Source organism: Cricetulus griseus, chromosome X, assembly GCF_003668045.3.
Source record: "Cricetulus griseus strain 17A/GY chromosome X, alternate assembly CriGri-PICRH-1.0, whole genome shotgun sequence".
NCBI classification, from domain to species: Eukaryota; Metazoa; Chordata; class Mammalia; order Rodentia; family Cricetidae; genus Cricetulus; species Cricetulus griseus.
This window is the reverse complement of record NC_048604.1, coordinates 25344158-25369778: the sequence shown is the minus strand read 5'-3', so window position 1 is coordinate 25369778 and position 25621 is coordinate 25344158. Positions and strand designations below refer to the sequence as shown.

At 36.2% G+C, this 25621-nt stretch overlaps 1 protein-coding gene across 1 annotated transcript in view; it reads right to left on the bottom strand.

Annotated features, from left to right (window-relative positions):
- The window catches only part of Tenm1 (teneurin transmembrane protein 1), a 362575-nt gene that overhangs the window by 117292 nt on the left and 219662 nt on the right, over positions 1–25621 (bottom strand). Inside the window, exons 12-15 of the mRNA XM_027433524.2 lie at positions 24807–24926; positions 19585–19846; positions 16819–17086; positions 2470–2613 (exon numbers count right to left, since the gene is read on the bottom strand). Coding sequence (XP_027289325.1) covers positions 2470–2613; positions 16819–17086; positions 19585–19846; positions 24807–24926 — 794 coding nt within the window. The remainder of the gene's footprint in view (positions 1–2469; positions 2614–16818; positions 17087–19584; positions 19847–24806; positions 24927–25621) is intronic.

Here is a 25621-nt window from a genome sequence, read left to right as displayed (position 1 = left end):
TTCTCCCAGTAAAACCATTTGTCGACAAACTACTGACCTATCTTGGCGGCTAAGGAAATTTGCTATTTCAGATAGATAAGAATGTACAATTAGTACCCTGGGTTGTTCTAATATTTTTTTAACAATTAGTCTCTAGGAATCACTGGAGGATGTTAGAAAATATGCTAATCTCTAATGAGCAATAATTTTAAAGAATCAAAAGGAATAAATATGCACTCTACAACCATCAAAGGGTGTATTTGGAGGTAACAATGTTGAAAAACATGCATTTTATTATAGTGGTAGTAGGAACTGTGTATGTACATCAGGTTGAATATTTAGAAACATTTCTCCACAAGCATTGGTTAATCATCAGGTAAATATAATTGTGGTACCTGAAATGACAAATGGTCTGAATACAGTTCCTATTGGAAACTACCCACTGCATAATGATTTGGGAGCCAGAGCAAAACTGAGAATAGAATGGCAGCAGACATCCAATCTAATTATAGGTGTCTTTTTAACCAGTGAGAGGAAATTGGAGGAAGATAGATTCTTGTTTCTAATCTACTATCTGTCTCAGATCAAAAAGGCTGGGTGCCTAAAGAGTTAGGCTTTTTCATGAAAGAAGTGGAATTGGGGAATTCAGGAAGACATTGTTCCTGCCTTAATCAGTCAGAAAATACCATCTGACCTGAGGGGAAAGAGCATTGCTTTCTAAATTGGCACTCCCAACCCCACTCCCTTACATTTATCATTCTTGCTTCTAAAACTGCCTTTGTAGGTGGGATTTTGACCTCAGAAACAACCTAGGACAGGCGTTTGTACTCAAGGTCAAACTGAAAGGCATTGGTAGAGTTGGCTTCAGATCATTTTCTGGCAAGTGGGACCAGTTCTTGGTGAGAAACACAATGACTCCACAAATGAGATGGCAAATGTACAAATGTCCCTTGGGGGTGAGAAGCTATCCAAAACAGTATGGTTTCTTTCTCAGAATAAAATGATCAGAAAGGTAGAAACATAAAGCTTCTGGTAAGGCAAGAGATACTTTTGTTGTGATAAAATATCCCGAACATGGGTTTGGGTGATCACAGGACAAGTACAAATTTACCAAGCATCATTGAAGTGTGCACTTCACAAGAGTGAGTTTTATGGTGTATAAATTATACTTCAATAAAGCAGTTCAAAATTCTCAGAAGTAACTTCATACCTAATTACCTAAAAAGTAATTATGGGTGAATTAGGGATGTAAGGAATGTGTGGTTCCCAAAGCCAGCCTTCTGAATAGCTCCCCTCTGTTTCAAAGTCTGTGTGAAGCAAATGATAAGAAGATACAAGCAGCACCCCAGGAGCACACAGCTGGGGGCTGGTTCCATTGAGGTCATTTCCCACTTTGTGTTTAATGTCAATGACAGGCGTTTGAAAAAGACAATTCATATACGCCAATAAAAGTGAGTAGAAAAGAAACGGCTGCTTAAAATGTCAAACTCTTTCAAATCAAAACAAAAAAACCCTAATAATTTAATAAGTGGCATCTGCCCTTTCGTTTTTGTACTCTGAAAATTGTGGCTCTCATTTTGACGACTGGGGAAAAAAGTTGACATTTTATGTTTGTGCTTGAAATTTACCGTTAATACAAACAGACAAACAAACAAACAAACAAACAATTTGAAATGGAACTTAGCATCTTCCTTTAAGGGGAAAGGGAAGGTACACTGGTGACATACAGCAGTGGATTTGTTCCCCTGTCTCATACTGGGGCTAGGATAGGTTTTGCCATTTTATTGGTAGAGCAAATCTGTTATCTTTGCTCATCAAAAGTTCTGTGTGGCTGTTTTTCACTACATGTACAAATGAAATAAGGTTATGGGCAGAATTATAAAATGGAGCTCTTGGCTTCACAAAAGACCTCAGATTTATTTCATAAATGTAGAGTGGATAGAAGGGTGGCTGAACTAAATACACATTCATTTTTGTTTTCTGTAAGTGCAACCTGCAGTATATGAACTAGTCTGGGTTCTTAGAAACTGCCTCGTTTGATACAAAGCAATATGGGTTTTGTGGTAAAAAGTTACAAGTAGAAGATGTTTGTAGGAAGTCAGGATGGAAATCCCATGGACCAGTTTCTAAGCAGGATGCAAAATATAAGTGGAAGACTTTGAATGAAGCTGTCATAACTAGAGTAGAAAAATCATTGTGAACTCAGGGAATACACGGGATCCTTTCTCATGACTGATTTTCTTATTTACTCAAGGCTTCAATTACAAACTAAGAAGTGATAACAAGTGAGAGTCTTCTGATTCTGAAGCACTAAAACGAATTCAGCATCAAATTATAGCACCCACAAACAGATGTGTTAACTTGGACAACTCTAAGTGTCGTCCTTATAGGTGATTTTTCCTCTGACACTTGACCAAATTTTCAACAACAAATGTCCACTAAACAGTATTTAGAAACTGGTGTTAATACAAGGTTTTAAAAGTAGCTTACCACTTTGAGGATTAAAAATATGATGCTTATTCAAGGACCAGCCTCCTAGGTTAGATGCATCCATTTCAAAGCCCTGTAAAACGACTGTCCTTTGTTCCCAGAGAATAAAGTCAGGGCACATCTCATATTCATATCCCACAGACACTGCAAAAAAGAGTTAATAGCATATTAGAAAATTGTAAAATATTTACTTCGTGTTCACACTGGTTGGCAATTATGTTGTTTTGTATTTGCTATTGATTTCTGACTTGTTGTGAAATTTAATAGCAAATGTCTTTCACCCGGAAGAGTCAGAACTGTACTTAGAATGGCATTGGTTACTCCAAAATCACCAACCAGTGAAAAACTGGCACATATGTGAAGCCTCCATAGGTAGGTACCGTATGCACACGAACATTCAACTTTCATCCTGGACTTTATGATTAGCGTCTGTCCTGTAAACCTGAAGAGAGATGCTCTCTGAGATTTAGGTGCATGTAAAATTCCTCTCAGTACTTATAGGAGAAGTACAGGAGAAAGCTGGTTTCTCACTTCTCTAGAGTATAAAATGCAGCCAGAAACCAGACTTTGGAGTACCGAACCACTTATACAACACTTGAATACATATGAAACTAATAAAATTAATTCAGTCAATCCATATATTTTCTGCACCAACAGCCTTTACTTTGCTGAGAGGTCTGAGTTTGCTTGGAGTGCTGCAAGTGTAAATTATCCTTTGGGTATATTATGCTTTTGTTTCTGCATGTAGAGTACCAATGGGACATCACCCAGGCATTTGGCTTCAACTCCTATGAAGCACAGATGTTGTGCATTAAACGTGGAACCCTAGTATGCCTCTAAAATAGGACGTGCAGAATGTGCTGTCTTGGAGATCTCTGCCCTACTGAAACATGCGTAGCCCAGGCAAACCAAGTTGTAGCCATTTTCTCAGTTGGTGAACCTGCTTACCTGTCGGAACCCCAGATTTCTGCCTTATGAATTTCCAAATGCTTTCTATCTTCAAAATGTTCTAAGCCTGAGAAGACTGGCTCATTATACTGCACATCCCAAAGGTGCTTTTGCCTCTCTGGCAGCTTAAAATAGACCCAGTTGGTCTGTCTTCTGATACTGCTTTCTAGTACCAATCTCTACCAGATCTTTAGATGTCCTTGGAGAGCTCAGTTCCTCCTTTACTGTTCGGTTATAAAAGTTGGTAAGGAAAACAGGTGCTTAAGTAATAGCAGAATAACTGCTCAAAATGAAAAATGAAAGCAAACTAGTTTTGGTTACTGGAATTATTATGTGATTAGAAAATAAATTGATTTGCCTGAGTATGTGTCTATAAGAGACCATATGCAGATAAGTCCAAACATCCCTAAGATATATCCAATTTGAAGTAGCAGGCTACCTTTTTTTGGCCCCTTAACACAACAATGCTTAGAATCACAACAGTTCTCACTGGGTGTGGCTTATGATTAGAAGGGCCGGACAGTTGACAGTAAGTTTCCTGTTGTTGTTTTGAAACCTTTAATCGTTTTTAAGGAAGGGACTGTGTATTTTCATTTTTGTTTCACTGAGTCTCACAAATTCTGATGACATTGCAGTTCAATCAGCTATCAGCTGGCTAAGACTCATGGGAATTCATTTTTTTGGTTTGTATACATGTTAGTGTGTGTTTGCATATGTGTGTAGTCCAGAGGTGGACATCTAGTGTGTCTTTATCAGTAGCTCTCTACGTCATTAGTTTTAAATTTTAAACATTTAATTAATTAATTAATTAATTTATGTGCACATGTGCCTGTTCCAAATACGCATGTGGAGGTTGGTTAGAGAAAAACATGTGTGAGTCAGGTCTTTCTTTCTGCCATGTGGTTTCCAGTCATTTAACTCACCTCACCATTACCAGCTGAGCCATCTTGCTAGCCCCACCATTATTTTGAATGGTGAAACCAGGGATCTCCTTATTTATGAATTTTCAGTTCAGGCATTACAGATGCATGCCATCACACCTGGCTTTTACATGGGTTTGAGGGACAGAAGTAAGGCCTCCGTGCCCCTTATCTACTGATCCATTGCCCCATTTCTGCAAACTCATTTTTAATTTTAATCCCCACTAAGCAACATTATCAAGAGAAATCAGTGGACAAGGACAATTACTAATCATAAAGTGAAAGTAGTCTCTAAATGGAGATTTTTAGAGGGTTATGTGTATAATACTGTTCTCTATGAGGATGGGTGGGCCGAAGAGGATCTCTCAGCTAAAAGGAATCTCAAAGGTAATCTCTGGTGGCACTTGTGTCATTAATCAATGCTGACTACAATCTTCCTAACATCATAGCCCTTCTAATGGCTAAAACAACTCAAAACAGTTGATTTTAGGCCAAAAGAGGAAAACTTTGACTTTCAGATCTGCCATTAAGTAGCTTGGGGGTCTCAGGCAGATGGAAGAAGGGCATTGAAATTGGTCCTTATGTTATTATGGGTTATGAAGTGTTTACTTGTGAATCTTGTGAACAATGTTGTGGATAGTCTTCCTAGAAAAGTGCAAATATACATAAAATTTTGTGTACCTATCTAGGTGGTTAGTTGTCTTAATATACAAATAATACTTCTGGATTGAAGACACATGTATTAAATAAATCCTTCTGCTTTTCTTTATCATTAACACTATGTGATTCTAAATTGCATTCCTTTTGCAAGGTATTTGGTAAATTCACGTTTCAGATCAAACTAACAAGCCAAATATCACAATGAGTCTCATGTTGGAAAGATCAGGTGGTTAGAGAACACATTAAAGAACATGTTGGTGTATAGAATGACATGATTTCTGCTTCTCTTGCCAATGTTTAAAAGTCTTGATTAATAAATAATCATGACAACAATAATTACCGGTTCCTTTAAAGCCATCATCTCGTTCCCCACAGTATGCCTGGCAGTTATGGGATCTGCCTTCTGTACATTGGAAGTCTGGTAAGCACCCCTAGAATCCCTTCTCCGGAAGGTGATTGTGTAGTTTTGCAAATAAGTAGTGTGCCTTGGTGACCTCTGATGATGGTGTGGAGTCTGCTCTTTCCCTCTCAGTAATAGTTAAAGATCATCCTAACTCGGCTGCAGGAAATGCTTACATAAAGCATCAATTAAACAGTTCTCAATGTGATGGTAATGAGACACACATACTCTTCTCACCTTCTTTCTGCTCTCTGAATTGCTCTCCAGTCCACAACAAAAAAGTGCATTGGCTGCAAATCCCACAATTATATTACTTTTTTCTCCCTACTCACAGCAAATAGCAACAAGGCAACCACTTAATAAGTTCCCTCTAATTTTTATTAGATTTACATTCTCCTGAGAAAGCTCTATGAGCTAATAAAGTTATAATTTACACTTAAGACTTGTCCAAAATTCCAACTGACTTTAATGAGTATGGCTCTGTGTGTTGGTGGTTTTTTTTTTTGTGTGTGTGTACAACTCCTTGCTCACAGTAACAAGGCAAGGTTTCTTTCTGACAGCAGCCCATGTTAGCACTATCCTGGAACTTAACAATTGGCTTCTGAGAAGGAAAAGTTTCTCTCCATGATGCTGAACTGCTCTCCAAATGTAAGGCGACTAGCAAATGCAATAGCAACCCAATCTTCAACTTCTTCTCATTGAAAGCAGACTGAAATGCACCAAAGCCCTAGTGTTTTGTATAATTAAATGTAGGAAAAGGGGATTTATATTGGATCCAGTGCTAAAAATGCTATGCCTTGACACAACATTCTGCTCAATACCATGACAGCTGCCATGCTAAGTAAGCAGAGTGGACCATGACCAGTTTCTGGCCTGTTCCCTATAGCATTAAGACAGTATTGTGTAAGTCACAGATTCAGCCTCTGGCATTCTGGAGTAGAGCTGGGAAAACTAGTATAATAAGAAAGAAAACAGTATTTCAGAAGGACTGTAGAAGTGCTTTAGACTTAGACTGGCAGTGAGCAGGGATAGGTAGGCAAAGGGTCATGAGCTATACTTCACAGGGGCTGGCACAGGGGCCCATGGTGGTATAAATATATTGGGAAGGCAAATGGGAAAGAGTCAATTTGGAAGAATACCTTCATTAAGCCAGGTGGTACCCTCCTTTGTGACACCGTTAATTCCATCAAGAGTTCTGTATTTCTGTATTCTCTGTCTCACGTTCATGCAGAGGTAATAAGTGAATATTCACTAAACATGAGTCACTAGTTGGCATGGTACAATACTACTTTTGCAGGGGGCTGTGCCTTCTGATCACAGGGGCACACCTCTGACTTCATTGTTAGTTTTCTTGCAAACCTTACACGGGCATACAAAGAAGTTTGAATACAAGAGACTAGCTTGTTTTCTTAGAAGCATTAGAAAAAACCCTCTTAATGTTTATTTTACTTATATGGGTAGCATTATTTTTTATCACATGTGGACTATCAAAAGGCTAAGGGGCCACACAGTCCCAGACATCCAGTTTAATGAGTATAGCATTCATCTATAATAGCTATAATAAGGGATTGACTTTAGGTAGCCAAGGTAAAGATACAATGTAACAAAGCTGCTGTGTGAAATACGACAAGATTAAGCAGACGGTTTTCACTAGCTTCAGGCTAAGACTTCAGAATTCATAATGCTTGCATTTATGAAAGCAATATATAATTAAAAGTGGTCTGATAGTCAGTGGAAAAATCATGTTACCTTCATGAACTCAATGTACATCTAGAAATAATTTGAAGACATTTAAAGAATAACTAAGAAAATGAGAATCTTTTTCTTCAGAAGAAGCCATTCAACAGAACAATAAATATTTCCCATTAAAACTATATTAATGAAAACCAGAAAATGACAAAACAAAATACCCAAAGAACCAAGAGAAGGCCTTAACAATAGACTGAAACTGTGCTGCTAGCATGTTATCTATTGTAAAGAAGTGCATACTCTCCAAGTTGTATCTTTTCCTGTTCTCTAGTCATTCATCACAGAATAGCATGACCTCAGAGGTTCCTTGATTTGACACCCTGCCTGATTGCCTGAACTGCTTTGTTTACCTATAATTCCTAGTTTATTAATACCGACTGCAACAGGTGGTGTGATTTTATTGAGTGCCTTTTCAGCATTTGTGGAAGTTGTCATATAGTTTTCAACTTTAATCTTCTAAGACAGTAAGTTATAGCACTAGATTCCTCAGGGTTGAACCATCAATGTAGTCCTAAATTAAATACAAACTGATCATGATACATTATCCTTTTTGCCAGTCACAGGATTTGACTTGGGTGGTACCAATACATTACCCAGGATATGTACCCTACCCATCCACAAAAAAACGGTTATGCAAGATAATAGTAAGGGCTATGCAGTTGGACAGGTAGGAGCATGAGTACGCATCTAGGAGTGTGAATAGCTATTCAACTGTTTCATACTGGTCTGAATCCTGAAATCTAATGTTGTAAGATTGGTTTTCTGGATGATTTGTACAAGTCTGCTTGCATAAAGTCCAGATGCCCTGAGATCATATACAAATTGGTGAGTGCCTCCGTGTGCCTGTGTCCTCCTCTTTCTGTGGAGCCATGTCACTCCACTACACAGGCAAGGCTAAGGGGTCACTGCTGACTTTCTTCATTTGTTTGTTCAATCATTCAACACATATGCAATATTTATTGAGTACCTCCTATTGACAGGCACTGTGTGGGGCACTTGGGATACGAGGATGAATAAAACAGAATTCCTCCTGGCTAAGCTTATATTCTAGTGAAAGAAAAAATATGAAAGAAAAATGAATAGCACACACACATACATACGTTTGGGTAAATGTTACATAAAGAAAGTGTGTAATATTATGAATGGTTTTAACAAGGAAATTTATGTTGGATGAGTGAGACAAAGAGGAGAGATTTCTTTAATGTGCTTTCCCTCATTTGTGGGGGACACATTCTAAGACCTCTTACTGGATGCCTGAAACTGCGGAACATATCAAACCTCGACGCTGGTATTTTTGTCTATGTGGCCTGCAGCATTGTCACACAGTAGTCAGAGTTAATCTATCCTTCTATGTTTCATGCTGTAGTGTCTCCTTCACACAACTATTCTTGTGCATTGCAGTAATTAAGTAAATTAAGCATTAAGTGAACAGAAGCACTTGAATAGCTTGGCAGTTGATTTGATAATTGACACTACTATATGACACTAATAAGGCATTAGTATATACAGCATGGATGTGTTGTACAAAGAAGTAATTCTTTTCTTGCTTTTGCAATTATTATTCTTATGTGTGCATGGTGTGTGTGTGTGTGTGTGTGTGTGTGTGTGTGTGTGTGTGTGTGTATGTGTGTGAGCACGTGTGCATGTGTCATATTGAACACATGGAGGTTAGAGGACAACTTTGTGGAGTAATCTCACTCCCTTCTACCTCTACAGGGGTTCTAAGGATGGAACTCAGGTCATCAGACTCGCATGTGAAGCAGTTTACCAGCTGAGCCATTGCCCTGGCCTGAAATTATTCTTGTCTCGGCAAGATGGAACGGTGAGAGATATCATTATGCTGCTCAGAATGGCATGCAGTCTAAAACTGCATGGAGTATTTATTTCTAGAAATTTTCATTTAATATTTTCAGACTTCAGTTCACTGGGTAACTGAAACCAAGAAAAGTGAAACCACAGATAAAGAGGAGAGGGACTACTCCATAGAATCACCTTGACTAACAAATGGGCTTCTGTTTGCAAGCCGGAAATATTTGGAGTAAAAAAATCAATTAATACTCTTAATTTTCTGTACATCAGAACTTAGCAAGACAGCTGACTGTATAAGATCGGTTATTTACTCTTGTAATTCAGTGGCTGATGGGGATTTACAGCTTTCTGCTGCTTCCCAGCAACACCAGACATTGTGGTACTGCATATCACTAGCCAGGGAAAACATCAAAATTCAAAGTATGTCTTTTACTAAATACACATTGCTTTTAAGCCACTGGAATATCATGAAATAGAAAAATTGTAAGTTAACCTCTCCTGAGTTTGGAGGGAACTGTCTGCATATGGAAAACCATTTTAGGCAGAAAGAGTAACATGTATTGCTCTTTGAGCAACTTTGAGACTTGGCACTTTTATGAAATTTAAAGAAGGTTATATTGGCCAGATTCACTTTCTCTCAAGTGCATCAAAAATAAATAAAGAGCTTCAATTATTGTCAACTTCACCTAGTAAAAAGTAAAACAAAATATTGCTATCCTTATATTAGTGTTAAGACAATTTTGTTTGGGTAGGAGTTTCAAGAGAGAGACTCACCTTGAAAATGGGCTTTTAAAAATGTGCTTGAGTAAAAGGGATATAATGTTGCAAAGAAAAGAAATACTCTGCTACTCTTAAAAGCAACTAGTTTTGATAGATAAAATTATGTTCTCACCCAATCTTGAAGGACTATAGTTGTAATATCTTGAGATGAATTGGTAGAAAGGAGTGGAGGGCAAGAATATTTATAAATGCTGACTTGGTCAGTAAGTTGCATGTTTTGACAAATCATGACATTTTTGTCTCTAGATTCTGTTATCTTACAAATGGTTTTCAAACTTTTATTGCTGAATGTCACATAAAAGAGTTTGTTGATTGTTAACCACCAAACATATATACATATAGTAATACGAACATACATGCATAAATTGAAATAAAGTGTTCCTATTCAATATTCTCTTATAGTAACATAATTTGGTACTGTCTATTGTATTCTGATCACTTTTGTTCTATTATTATCTGCTAAATTATATTCTATTATTCCAAAAATGCTTCTAGACTTATGAAATGAGTTTTAAAGTCTAACCATGAGTTTGACCAGAAAGAAATGGACATATGCTACTTGCTTACCAAAGTATTAGGTCTTTAAAAGCCTCAGGAAGTCCCAGGCTCTCTTACTTTAGAGATTCTATCTCTTATTAAAATGGACACAACTTACATCCCACACTAAACACTTCATATTTAAATTTGAAGACTGAATAGTAGTCGAGAAGCTGATGTAAATGCTTGGTTGTGCAGACACCCACTTAACATTTATTTGTGGTGATTTTTTCTCATTTTCTTTGCTTTAAGGTTGCAAGCATGTAATTGTTCCTTGAAAAATTTAAAGCCTAGGCACCGTGCCTATAAAGTTGACAGTCTTACACAGTTCTGCTCTCAGTTAACAATTATGAATTCATCAGTGGAAAGAAATGATGAAAGATTATTATCTTTGCTAGCTTTCCTGACAGAAAGCCACTGGGGCATAGAATTGGGTGCTTGTTAAGGTGGGATGCTCCCTCACTGGGCCAAGAGTGACAGCAGGAAAAGGCACGCAGGGCTGGGAGATATGAGTTGCAATTCCTGCTATGTAAAGGCTTTTCGGCACTTTCTCAACCTTAGTTTCTTCCTCTGGATATTGGAGGTCTTATTAATTGTGCCATGCCTACCAAGCAGGAATGCTATATGGATTAAAATGAAATAATGTATGTGAAAGTACCTTGCAAATTGTAAAGCACTCCCCATTTATTATTAAAATATTCGGTGGGTACTGTTCTCCTGGTTGCCCAGCTTGCTTAGGTTTTACTCAAGGAAAATTTATGAACACTAAAGCATCATTCTCAGGAATGTTTTGTGTGCACAAAGCAGCCATAGCTTAGCACCTATTACTATTAATGTTCCCTTGTTTCTCTCTAACACAATTTAGACGGACTCCAATGCATTGTGATCCTTTAGGAAGTCTAGTTCTCGCAGAAACACCACTCTTTCTTGCCAAACTACTGTACTAAATAATTATGCAATCATTGTTGCCAATAACCTTGAAGAAAAATACGATTGTTTATAGCAGTGCTACTAAAGGCTGATGGCTGACTTCCTGCACTTCCAGGACTCTAAACCGCTGCAATTTAATTTAATTAAAATGAAGACCAGGCAGAATGCATTATTACATATTGATAATATATGCAGACACAGGCGGACATAGGGAATTATTTTGACAAAATTCACATAATGGATGCAGATCAGAGGCTCTGAACAAGCCAGTTCATCAAATTAAATATTCCATCTCTAGAATTTTAACGGCATCGTGTACTTAACAATAGTGGTTTTTAAATATTGTTTTGCAAGCCATAGAGTTGGGAAGGAAACTAAATAAAATACGATGATTTCCAGACATTATGCTTTATTTAGAGTCAGGGAATGAAGCAATAAGGCCAAATCATTTCACATGCTCACATGGAATTTTCAGCAGGGTAGTCTTGTCCCTGAATCAGACAACAAATTCTTCAAGCTGGGTGAACTAGTGATTGTGGCTTTTGTAGTGAATCTTAGGGTGAGTTGTACTCCTCTTCTATTTGATCAATAGTGTACTTGGATTAATAAATCTTATCACTTGTCACCAATACTTCTTTTAGTAAGGTCTATAACCCCTATTGGTAATTTATTCACCCCTGTATTATACGAGTTACAAAGTCTATTTCATTGCAGAAAATGATGGGATAGCTTAGGATTTTAAATACCACCTTTCCATTTTGGTTGTCTTTCGATATTTTGTTCTTCTTTTGTGACATTCCAGTCCCTACAGCTGAGCTACATCAGAAGCAAGATTGCCACATTTCGAACTAAGCAGCATTTCAACTTAGATATTCTTCATCACTTCAAATTCAGCTTGTTTAAATTTGTACTCCTCTTGGTCCATCATTCTGAAATAGGTGGGCCTGAGATTGACAGTTAATTGGTATGAGAAGGAACAAGAGTTAATTCCTTCTTGGCCATAGTCTTAATCAGAATCCTTGCTATAAGTAGAACATTATGAATGATGGCTAAGGCTTATATCAATTTTCTATTGCTACTGTGAAAAGCATCACATACTGAAAGAATTAAAATAAAATAAACTTGTCATCTTACAGTTGAAGCCATCATGAGTCTCAAATGGGTCTCAATGAACAAAATCCAAGGTGTTAGCAGAACTGAGCTAACATTCACAGACTTTAAGGGTGCATCTCATTTGTCTTTTCTAGCTATCAGTAGCCACTCATATTCCTTGTTTTGTGGTTTCCATGCCTCTTCTTCAAAATTGTCACTGTTCATCTGTCTCTCAGTGTCATTATTACATAGTTATATCTTCCTATAACTCTGATCTCTCCATCTGTCTCTCTCTTCCCCTTTCAAGGCATGTTGACACTATGGGGCCTAGACAAAGTAGTGAAATCTCTAATCACATATTCAAAGCTAATCAGCAAACTAAAATTTGTTTGTAATGTTAACTCTCTTTTGCCATGCAGTGTAACATAATCAGAGGTTATAGGTGGGCCTTTTAGCTCCATTAAGAGTTTTGAATTTACAAGCAAACTGAGCAATGCCATAGAAAACTCTCTTGTTACTATTTGATAGAAAACTTTGTCTATTTCCACTAATAGCAGTACACTAATTATAAAATATTGCCATGTTTGCAAGTAAATGTGTGTGCAGAGTATATTCTCGATGATAACATGCCATCCCAATAATCACACATTTAATACCAATGTCTCCGTATATTTATTCCTTGAACTTTTTGATGTGTTCTTTAGGGGTTCACAATATTTCTTCAGAGTAGTTGATTCCCAGTTTTATTATATCACTTATTCATATGCTTTACCATTATTAGACTATTTTAGTCTCTATGATGGAAGTAGAATTTACTTATTCTAGGGATAAGCCCCCCTGATTGGTTATCCAATGCAGAGTTGTCAGCTCTGAAACTATATACACACAAACAAAAAATCAACTTAGAAAAATTGTTTTTGTTTGTATTTTTTGGTAGCACAGTAGTAATTAAAGAAAAAGAGGCTATTAACTTGAGAGTGGGAGCATGGGAGGGTTTGAGAGTGGGTAGCTAGGAGGGGCTAGAGGGAAGAAAGAGAGGAGTGAATGTGATCTAATTATATTTTAATTAAACATATTAAAATTATTGTAAGGAAAAGACAAACACAAATAACAGGCTAATATAAGTCATGGATCTATTCAAGGTATAGGTATATTAACATACATTATAGATGAAATCTATAAATGTAAGACAAACTAGGGTTTTCCTTTAATGAAAATTCTTATTTTTACTTATTTACTAACCCTTTTCTAAACCAATACTTTTAAAATGTGTTAAAATGTGGTGAACATTAAAAATAAACAATCACCTGTTTTCTTTCTCAAGCTAAGAAAAGGGAGATGGAGATAAAGGATATGTAGTAAATAAAGTCTCTTTAGCCACCAGTCCTTTAAATCATGGTTAACAGGGACATTCCCTACAAGTCAAATAATCCATATTTTAGATTAGGCACTATTTGTACAATTATTTTGGCCTTTGCTTTGGGAGCTTTGTCAGTTTTCTAGCTCCACTCAAAAAATTTTCCCTTAAGTATATGAAGAACCACTTTCTTACCTCACACTTTATATATTTCCAAGGCTTTTCATTACCTATTGTTTTCTTATTGGAACTAGTCTTAGAAAAGAACCAATAACATGTATTAACATTATTTTACTTAAAAATTTGAGATTATATTTACAAATTTATGCCCTTCCCTTTCCTCCTTCCAAAACCTCCTAGATGGCATCTGATTTAATGCTGTTTTATAGTTAGAATGACAAACACAGATGAACAATAGGAATGAGAAAGTCAACATTAGGATCTACACATTATTTTTTGCTTACATATGTGGTTTATATCTTTCCATAATTATAGATAAATGCATTAGTGGATCCCTCATTGAGAATGATCAACTAGAAGAAAGAAGCTGTAGAATATTTAGTAATGAAGATATGTTAAAAGAAGAGATGCAATTCAGGTATAAAATGAGGTTGGTAATATGGTGTAGCCAGAGGGTAGAGTGCTACTTCAGTCAGTAAAATGCTTACTGTGAAAGTATGAGGACCTGAGTTCAATCCTCTAACTCCATACACAAAGTCTAGTGCTATAATCACAGTACTGGGAAGCAGAGACAGGAGGATCCCTGGGGCTTACAAGACAGCTGAACTAGACATATCAGTGAGTTCAAGGTTGATTGATACTTACTATCTCAAAAATGGTAGACAGGGAGTTATTGAGGAAGACACTTGAGATCAACCTCCACATGCATTCCTGAACACATATACCAGAACATACACGTACACATGCAAACAAATTGTGCAGTCACAATTTGTCACAAAAAAATAGTTGGGGAGTTTCTCAGTCATTTAAACATAGTATCCACACTGTCCAGAAATCTATGTATATGCAAAAGAATTAAAATCAACTATTGACATGAATACCTGTATTCAAATATTTATAGAAACACCACTCAAAATAGACAAAAAGTGAAAATAGTGCCAATGTCCTTGAGTTGATAAATGGACAAGCATGTGTGGTATATGCAAATAATAGAATATTATGCAGTCAAAAAATAGAATAAAGCACAGCTACTTGTGATTACATGGATGATCATTGGCAATGTTATACCAAATGAAAGAAACCAAACTCCAAAACTAGTTGCTGTATGGTGCTGTTAATTTGAAAAATACAAATTAGGGAAACATAGAAAGATAGAAAGCAGATTAATGGATTTCAGGTCCAGGGAAGAGAGAGGTGTGAAGTGTAAACTGCTTATATGTGTGGGGTGTCTTTGTGGGAGTAATGACAATAATGCTCTGGATTTCGATATTGGTGATGATTGCATAACATTTTTAATTGTGCTAATTGCCTTCTGTAAATGTTGGGAAGGTTTCATGGTATGTAAATTTTGTTCCAACAAAGCTGTTACTTTTTTAAAATTCAGCTTCAGCTTCATGTATATAAATCTTGTGAAGAAATAATATAAATTATAATAGTTGGATCTTCATTAGGATGTTGGATAAATTGGTACATGTTATAGCTTAAAATAATAACCAGTGACAATACCAACAACTAATCTCTAAATCCAGCAAGGGTCTGAGGAGGTTCCTAAAGAATTGGAAGATAAAGAGCTATAAAGAAATGTAAGAAATTTTGGGTTGTTCTGCCTAGTAATTCACACTAGTATCTGGGGTGGGAGATTATGGAGCTTTGAGTATATATCAGTCATGGTCACAGAAGGAACCAGATAGTGCTTACTAAGAGTTTGAATGAAAGTGTGGGTAAAGCTGAAGTTAAAACATAGAATGGAAAGCAATCAGACTGGCAGCACTGGGCAGTACTGGGAAGCCTGCATGTCTTACAGGAGCAAGGGAGAGAATGATGACATAGCAATCAGAGAGAGCTTGGAGACAGGTGGCTACTCACCAGGAAAATTGTCTGAACCTAGAGGAGTCTGGCTCTAGAACTTTCTTATAACTGCTACACTCAAGAGGGAATGAGCATTGGCTGGCCAGTAGGGTAGTGGAAATTAGACTCATGGTAGAGTTACAGGGATTTTCTATGTTGTACATTGACTGGCTGACATTATTTGATAGTCTTTCTCATAGGAATCTGAATGCAAGATGAGTTCAGCAGAGTAGTAGTTGAAGTCCCAAAAGAAAGGGAACGTCATTAGCATGGTAGTAGAGATACACTCCCTATTATGTACACTCCCAGTCTCTATTGGGGGAAGCAGTGAAATCTTGTTGAAGAAGGGACTGAGGTGATCCAAACCTGCCCATGTTCTTTGCATTCTAATAAAGTTCAACATAGATTATATTGTTAGTCAAATATACAAATTTTCACTAGGCAGAGAAAAGACACCAGATCTTCCATTTTCCTTTGGAAAAGGAGAAGAATTTGATACACTATAGGCTAAAAGCAATATTGCTTTGCTATGTGGGGTTATATCATGGTAAACACTTTCCAAGGAAGGATGTGAAAACAACTCCTCCAGATATTCAGCTTCTAATCTGTCATTATATTTCTGGATGGTGTAGTAATACTCTGTGCCAGTATTGTAGAAAATCAAAAGTAATAGGAAATCAGGATGATGTCTTTATTTAACCTACTAAAGTAATAAGTTAATGGAGTCTAACCATCTTAGACATAAACGATAACAAGTAGAGATGCCTATATGTTAGAATTTTGTAGCTTCTAAGTGGAAATGACAGTCTAAATGTCAAATTCAAAAACAAGGCCTGCAGAACACTACACCAAAGGTCACTGTTAGAAGGCAACATTCAGCTCTGGAGACAGTCATAAGTTAGATATTTCGTGATTCTTGTGGTGTGCTGCTATCGTGAAACTAAAATAATTTTAAGCAAAATTATATCAAAGTGGAATTCCAAAAAGGTCCAAAGTGGGTGTTTACATTAAAAAGAAAACCTTATATTCTCTATCTGGAAGAAAAATCAATAAATACTTCAAATTCAAATTGGTACACACCTAGTATTTTCTGCTTTGTAAGCAAATACTGCTATTTAAATAGAAATACTTTAACATACCCAAAGCTTCTGCCAGGCCCCAAACCTTCTGTCCATAGATGTCTGTCTTGTTCCAAGCAAATGTGTAGACAAGATTAATTGCAGCAGGAAACCACTTCTGTGTGAGCCGCCCTTCCACAGCTACTGTGAGGTGTACTTTAATCATGCCCACAGGAATAGTTGAATGTGTCAAAAGGATCCGTAGCAAAGTTTTATACCCGGGTGTTCGACTGCTCAGGTAACTCAGCCTCACAAAGCTGGAAGGAATGGGGATTTCCTCCTGTACAACCTAAAATTGAAACACACACACACACACACAAACAAACAAACAAACAAACAACAACAACAACAAAAATTAGCTCTCCAGTGGTCACAGGTAGAGGAAGCTGCTTTTTTGTCTGAGAAACTGACTAAAGGCCAGTGAATACTGGGATCTACTGATGTCAAGCCACATATTTGCAGATTTTTTTTTTATGAAACTGGGTGACCAAAGGTTTTGAATTTTCTATCAAGTCTGAATGAGAATGAGAAATACAGCCAATGCTACAGATTGCTCTCATCTTCTGCTGCCAGGAATGACTGTAAAGAACAATTTTATTCTTTCAACAGTGTTCCAAAAATTGCTTAGCAAGTGTTGGGAAAGATTACACTGCTGAATGTCAAGCAATTCTGGGCCCTATTAAGGGGTCTTCTTTCTTATAAACACACACACACACACACACACACACACACACACACACACACACACACACACACACACACACCTTTGCTTGGTGTTAAGTCACATATCTCAAATCCATTGCTTATTTAGGCTTGGCTTTCTAAGAGGAAGGGTTTCGGAAGCAGGTGCAGCAAGTGGTATGTAATGGCAAAGACTGTGGGATCCCTGGAATTAATCTTTATTGAAGTCATCAAGTTTGTTTACTTTGGAGCTTTGAATTGATCTGGTGGTCATTTTTTTGTGGGGGTGGTCAAATTTTAATCATAGTTTTTTTCACATTTTTCTTTGTGACTATGTACAAATGGCTGGGCATAAGTTTCTCCAACCTGGTACTATGACAGAAAAGAAAATTCCCACTAATTCCCCTGTAAATCTTGTAGTAAACATTGGTTTCAGAGTGAAAATGCCATTTGGCTTTGCAAATTAATTGCTATTACTTATTTGTTTATTACTGCAGATGGAGGTAAATGTCAAAAACTGGTAACTAAAACTGAATCATGTTTTCCATCATTTTCGTTTTTCAAAACAAAATATCTGAAGAGGCCATTTTATGCATTATATTTAACCTAATGTGGAGTGTGTAAATATTTTTGGGTCCTGTTTTATTAGTACCATAGAAATTTTATCCTTTAAATTCTTCATACTTGCATGTAAGTGGTGCATAGAACTGACTGTTAAACACAAAGCAACATATACTTTTGCAGGTTTGGGGTATTTTTTCTATTTCCAATTATCAGATCTCTCTTGTATACCCTTTTAAAAAAGTGTGTGTGTGTGTGTGTATGTGTGTGTGTGTGTGTGTGTGTGTGTGTGTGTGTGTGTGTGTGTTTGTGTGTGTGTGTGTGAGTATGCCAGAAAAGGGCATCTGATCCTATGAAGCTGAGGTTATAAACAATTGTGAGTTACTAAATATGAGTGCTGGGAAGCAGCCTTGGATGCCCAGGAAGAATAAATAGCAAGTGTACTTAAATGCTGAGTCATAACTCCAGGCCCTCTTCTATATTCTTTGTCTAATATTTTCTCCTCTACACTGTATGCTTCATATTAAAATTGCCCACTAGCTTTTTTCAGATACTAATTGTAGTTAGTGATAACACATTTGTTACCTTAGTATTTCATTTCCAAAAGGAAACATAAATTCTAATTTTGAAAACATTTGTGTTGAAGAAAGATCTATACTTCCTAGTGATATCTGTTGAAGAATTGGAGTACCAGTTAGAGATGTTCATTACTTTCCTGTTTTTCTTATTTCCTAAGGAAAAGTGTTAGAATAGGCAAGACAGTCAACACTTTGAATTGCTTTTTCCAGAGAGGGTTACTTTTGTGTGAGATGTTCTTCAGCAGGGAGTTCTGAGTGCTTTGGGGGTTGTTGTGATGGAAGTAAAGTAAATTCAATCTCAGAGTGTCCATTAAGCCCTTTTAGGAGTACACTTCTTGATTTTTGGATCTCTAAGACTTAGAAGTTCATTTATGTGGCATTCACTTTTAAATATTATTAGAATGTTTCTATAATGTTGTCTAGGAATGGTACTATGACTGTCCAATAAATAATAATTCTCAGCAATGGCAAACCATTGAGATCCTAACTATAAACCTCAGATACTTAGAAGCAACATTGTGCAAAGCACAGCTGCTCCAGTCTTGAAAACCACCTTTAATAAGCGCAGCTAAACAAGAGTTTCCATGACTTCTGAGAACAACAACAGTAACCACAATAGAAGAAAAATAGATTTTTAAAGCAGCTCCAATTTCAGAACCACAAACACACCAAGTTCATTGATTATACTACTGCTATTAAGTCAGCTCACCATATTTTGAGGGCATTGTGTTAATTAGGTCAAAGTTGATCATTTCTCTTGACAGCTAATTCATTTTTCTATCTCATGGCCACAGATAGTGCCCTAATATCATTGTCAATAGTGTACTAGAAAGACTTCATTCAAATGCTTCTTCTGAAAATTAAGGGATCCATATTATAGGGACAACAGGAATGATGTAAAAAGAATTAGTCATAGCACACTGCCAAACAACCTAACAACTATAACTTTATACAGTTATATACCTACCTGCAGCTCAGGAACAATAGTTCCCCTTTCTGGACAGGATCCTCCAAATGACGTAAGTGGAGAAGGAAGTACAATAGGGTTTGGACTGATGAAGTTGGAAATATCACAGGATGGTATGTCTGCTACAGTTCTCTGCATGATTACTTTCTCTACCACAATAAACTGATTCCAGGGCAACCAGAGTGTTCTCTTTTCAGACAGGAAAGGAGATCGGTCAAAGAGTAAGACAACAGAGATACCACCAATGGCTACGAGGTCAAAGCTAAGAAATAAAAAAAGAAGGAGAAGGAGGAAGACAAGGAAGAAGAGGAGGAGGGGGAGGAAAGGAGAAGAAGGAGGAAAAACACTATGAATGTTATGAGCAGCCCAAATAAAACAATTTAAAATAATAGGTCATTATATCTTTCTTTCTTACTTTTGGGAAATTTTATCCATTTTTGTTTTCTGTTTTATAAATCTCCACTTGGTATTCATTTCATGGATGATTTCCTTTTATCATTCAATAGACATTTGATACAGAATTTTGTACCACTAGTTGATATTCACTAGACTTGAAATACCAATTTTAATATTGTCTTAAACAAAATCATTGCATACATTTTTGTAAAGCCAAATCTTACATTACTGCTTTGTTTTATGTTAAGGAGCATACAAGGATGACTAGCTAATATTTTGAAGGATTTTAAATATGCATATTCATCCTGAGAAATTCTATAAGTAACTATATATAGTATAGGTACATATATATTTACATATGCATACATACATATATTCTTTATACATATGTGCAAAAGGAAAGAGCCAAAGGTTAAAAGTTTTGTTCAGTGTCAGAAATCAGACAGTGTCTTATGATAACTTTGGGAGAAATATACTAACACAGGAGAAATGTACAGAGAAACTTGAACTAAACCATGCATGAACCTCCTGCTCCTGACAACAATTTTCAGCTCCTGATTGTTCCTGAATTCCATATTTAGGATTTCTGATTTTGGTTTCCTATTGTAAGACAATTGATAACTCATTCTACTCATCTCTGCCTCCAGCTCTTCTGCATCTCTGACAAAAGAAGACTATCTTTTCTGTAAACCAACTATGTCCTACAACAGAAGTGGTCACTGACAAGACTATTGTGTCACAGCATAAAAGCCTCAGATTTCTTTCATTCTGCACTGAAGGTTCCACCTCACTCCTTTTTAAAAGTATAATGATGTCTTTGAGGTAATGGACTTAACGCACTCGAAAGGATAGAATATGATAAAAAGTAATAAAATGATAAATCATTATCATTCTGTCTTAAAAATGGATGAAAGACAATATGATGCTCTTTAATATTCAAAGCAACGCAAGTCCATAGGAGAACAATATAAGCATTTCCCTACATTAGAAAAGGACTTTCAGTAAAAGCACTTCTTCAATGCTCAAATGCCTGATAGGGAAACTGACTAAATTACGGACACCTTATCACTCCCTTTATGTAACACTTATTAGGGCCAGTCAACTATTACCATTCATTTTTGTTGAAAAATGTTTCCAGGTAAAGATAATAAATAGTAGCAAAAGAAGAATAATACCATATTTTTATCTTTGCCTTTTTAGTGAAGTAACATTAATATCAAGATGGATTCCAAAAGGAAAAAATTTAAGAACTAAGCTAGGAAATAATCTTGGTTTGAACTAAAAAGTAAATCTGAACAGCATGTACTTTAGATAGAGAGGTTGAATTCATGATAACATAGGAGCAGTTTAAGAAAAATGTCATGGGGGGAAGTCCAATACTGTTTGTCAAGAAATCTTTCCTTTTGATCACCTTTTACATAGTCTTGACCTCATGTCCTTTGCCAAATGCAGTTGCTTTGTACAAGCATTAAGCTTTAACTTTTTAAAACTACAGTGCTTATTTATTGAAAAAAGATAAAACAATAACAGCAACAAATAAGAAGACACAAAAAGTAAATTATCCAAATAATAACAAAGCTATCTAGGAATTAGTCTGTTTCTACAAAGATTAAGCAGATGGAACAGTCACTTTTTTTTTGTGGGAGAGCAGTCACTTTTTTGTGGGAAGAATGAGTTTAACTTTATACATATCTCAGTTTGAGTCTCATCTCTATTATATTAACTTCATGTCTATGTCAGTTTTTTAAATCTTCATGAACTGTAGTTATATATATTATTCATAATGGATCGAATATGATAAATCTCTATTTATAGTGACTGCTGTAAATAAGACAAAGACTTAAGTGTCATGTATATAGTTGGGAATCAGCACATCTTAAATTTGTCCTCAAATTAGATATATTCTCCTACCAAACTTTATATACATGTTTTTGTTGCAATTCAGATAAGTTGTTGGCCAGCTTTTGATTACTTTCATCAAGAGTTACTGTGTTTTGAGTTCTTCTCAAGACATCCTCTAGGCTTCTTATGGTAGTTAGTATTTTGTTTCAACTTGACTAAGGTATGCAACTTGGTTACTCAGCCAATTACAAATCTTAGGTATTGGTGTGGAGATACTTTGCTGATATGATATGGTTAATTTCTACAAACAATTGACATTAAGTAATAGAGATTCCTTTGATGATGTGAGTGAGTCCCAGTCAACCATTTGAAAGATGTAAGAACAAAATTAAGTGAAAAGCTTCCTCCGGACCTGTACAAGTTGTTCCTGAGAGTTTTCAATGGACCAACCTGCTCTATAGACATTAGATCATCAGGCTCAACAGTAACATAAGTCAAATCCTTGAAATCAATTAAAATCTCTGTCTGTCTGTCTGTCTGTCTGTCTGTCTCTGTCTGTCTGTCTCCCCCTCTCTCCATATATATATCCTTAATGATATATATAAACGGTGGTGATTATTGATAGAAAAAATATCAAAGAATAAGTCATTCTGAGGGAATTCTGTTTGGCATTGCAATTGTTGACATTAATCTTATTACATAGGTCTGCCTTCCACTCCCATGGTTAGTTTTTAAATCTCCATGAGCTGTAGCTATATATTATTAATAAGAGGTCTACTATATCTGTATTTACAGCTATGACTGTAAATGAATGAAATACTTCTGTAAGTAAAACAAAGACTCTATATATACATATATATGAAGTTAGATCTCTCTCTCTCTCTCTCTCTCTCTCTCTCTCTCTTTCTCTAAATACCTACACTTAACATATAAATATTCTGGTTTCTCTATCTCAGAACACATTGACTTATGCTTCTCTTCTTTCCACCAAGATAGTGATACTGCTGGTGGGCGCTCCAAGCAATGCAGCAAATTCATGCTACTGAGACATGGAGACAGAGGGCCTTCTGAGCACCTACATCTCATACTCTGTCTGCTTGGTATCTACATGTTAATATCGGCTTTTCTATAATCTTTATTTTTGCGTGTATTTTCCATATGATATTGTACTTTAGAAATGTACTTAGTCTAAGGTAGTAGCAGGCAGCCATATAAAAGAAAAATCTTATCACGGTCATGTTATGTCTGAGAAATGCTAATGGGATGGTCTGGATGGCATTTGGGGTACATATTTTGAACATATACACACTTTATGGATTCCCAAGAAGAATGTCATTGCCAGAGGGGACTCTAGCTAGTATCTCCCATTTACATAAACCTGTTTTTCACAGAAAGCTCATCAGAACAGGGTCTTGGCATTTTAAACACAAAGTGTACAAATGTCAACAAAAATTATTCTCCTTTTTTCCTTGCAATCTGGAAATAGAAGCTTTTAGACATTTTAGACATCAAGGTTCTTTTACATTCTTTTATAAATATAAAATGTAGCATTGACCCAAACTGAGGCCCCATCACACCTCCATGACAGGTCATAAGAAGTCAAAGAAGTAATTCTTTATTCAATTAATTCCCATGGTTCAAGATACTTGCATGGCAGAGGGTAGGTTTTTGTATCAGTTACTGGTAAGTGAATGTGTAAAATTCTGTCATTCATTCCAAATGAGAGAAAGGTCCACTTGAAGTAACAGAGAATTCTAATTATGGAATATTTGACAGGAAATATTATTTCCCTAACAGCTTTGTGAAGCTCATTATAATAACTAGATGGCTGGTTAGTAATGTAATTTACATACGAATAATTTCTAAAATCTGTAAAATCAGTTTCTTGTCTTAAGTAGGTTAAAAATTTCCTCTTTATGGTCTTTAATTTTTACACACATTTTCTTGACAAGCAGTTGAAAAATAAATTCAGCACAGCTCAAGTTGAACAATTAGCATTTCTGAAGTGGGTAATACTAATAAGGTTTGATTGTGTGTTCTTGAAATGAGATAGTCTCTCACACTGTGATAAAGCTCTGAGCCAACAGTCTTTTTGTGAGTACTGAAGTGCTCTGTTATGAGTAGGACATGTTAAGGGTAGCCACCTGGAGACTAGGGCACCCCAAGGCTATTATTATAGTGTTGCAAAGTGTCATAAATAGCTACCTTCAAGATGGACACATGGGTCTATTGACCCAAGGACTCTGAGTAAGTGTCTAAGTGACAGCAACAAAAATGTTTTTGGGAGAAAATCCTTTTCTAGAGTGAAAAGGCTTCACTTCGAAGTTATGCTTCCCAGGTCTCAGAGAACCTTGAGAAATCATTAGAAATCTGGTGGTTGATGCTTGATATTAACGCAGTATAGTTAAATGGGCGAGCCATGCTTGCCAGTAAATCAGTTGAAGTCACCACATAAATAGGTAACTCAGAAGTGGAGTTTGTTTTTGCGAAGATGGGTATGAAACCCAGGCCCTGTACATGTCAGTCTAACATTCTATTCCTCAGCTACACGTCAAACAGTATGGAAGACACATTTAAAAAACCCTTCATTAAAATGATTGAATTTTGAACCTTTAGAGGAAACCTTTTACATTCCTAAGATATATGAAATATTTTTAGACCTATGGGGGAAAACAGCCTATGTATTCCATACTTCATCATTTATTACTGGCACCATCTCTCTAAACTTTGAAGTTAGATTTGTAAATGGAATTAGATGACCACATGCCCAATGTTTCAAAGAGGCTTGAAAACAATACTGGAATGGTGGAAATTTGGTTTGACTTAATTGGAAATAGAGGAAATAAATGTCACCATTTACTTTAGTAGATACAACTAAAGGGAAGATGGGCTTATTATTGCTGTCATATGGAGTGAGTCCTGGATATACCTATGGCTATATGTCAGTACCCTCCACCTACAAAGATCAGAAGCAAAGGGCATACCTTCCATCTTGCCGACTGATGGTAAAGCCAAAATCACTGTGATGCAAGAAACTGACATTGACTCCCACAAGAGGGGTTCCATCCACAGCCACCACTTGGCCTCGAATCACACAGGCACGCCTGCAACAAAAGAACAAAGGAAATCAGAAAAGCATGATAAAATAAGAAGCTAGGTGTCAAGGTGTAGAAACTTCAGAAAACACTCAAGTCTAGTGAAGAAAACCATAATTTCACCAACCAGAAATAAAAGCATCTGCTTTTTATGCAACAACATTGGGATCATATTAGGTATCATTCACAATTCTGACACTTTAAAGTTAATATCATGTTGTCAATATTATGTGATGCTTTGAGAACATGTATTTCTGTTACTACATAATTTATCTTTAAAGCAATATTCCATGATGTGTTTAATCCACCTTTTATTTAAAGACATGCTGTTTCTTCATTTTTTTCTATACTGAATTTCTTGTCTCCTTAGGAGAGTGTTTGATTGTTCAATTATGGTTTTTTTTGCTTGTCAAAGTTAAAATTAATGAAATTAGTTAACATATAAATACCTTCTAGCTATGGCTGAAGCCCCTGTTGACCATCCATATTCCTTTTCTTTCTAGACTTTTAATCACAGGTAATCAGAAGTATGATTTTTTTGTGCATCAACTTATACAACAATGAATATATTAAAGATCATGATACACACTGCTAAACTACTGTGTCTAGAAAATAGAACCAACCAAGCAAACTTAATTGGGTGACACAGGGTTTGTGTACACTGTGTATAGTTATAGTGTGTATGCTCAAATGTACGCATCCAA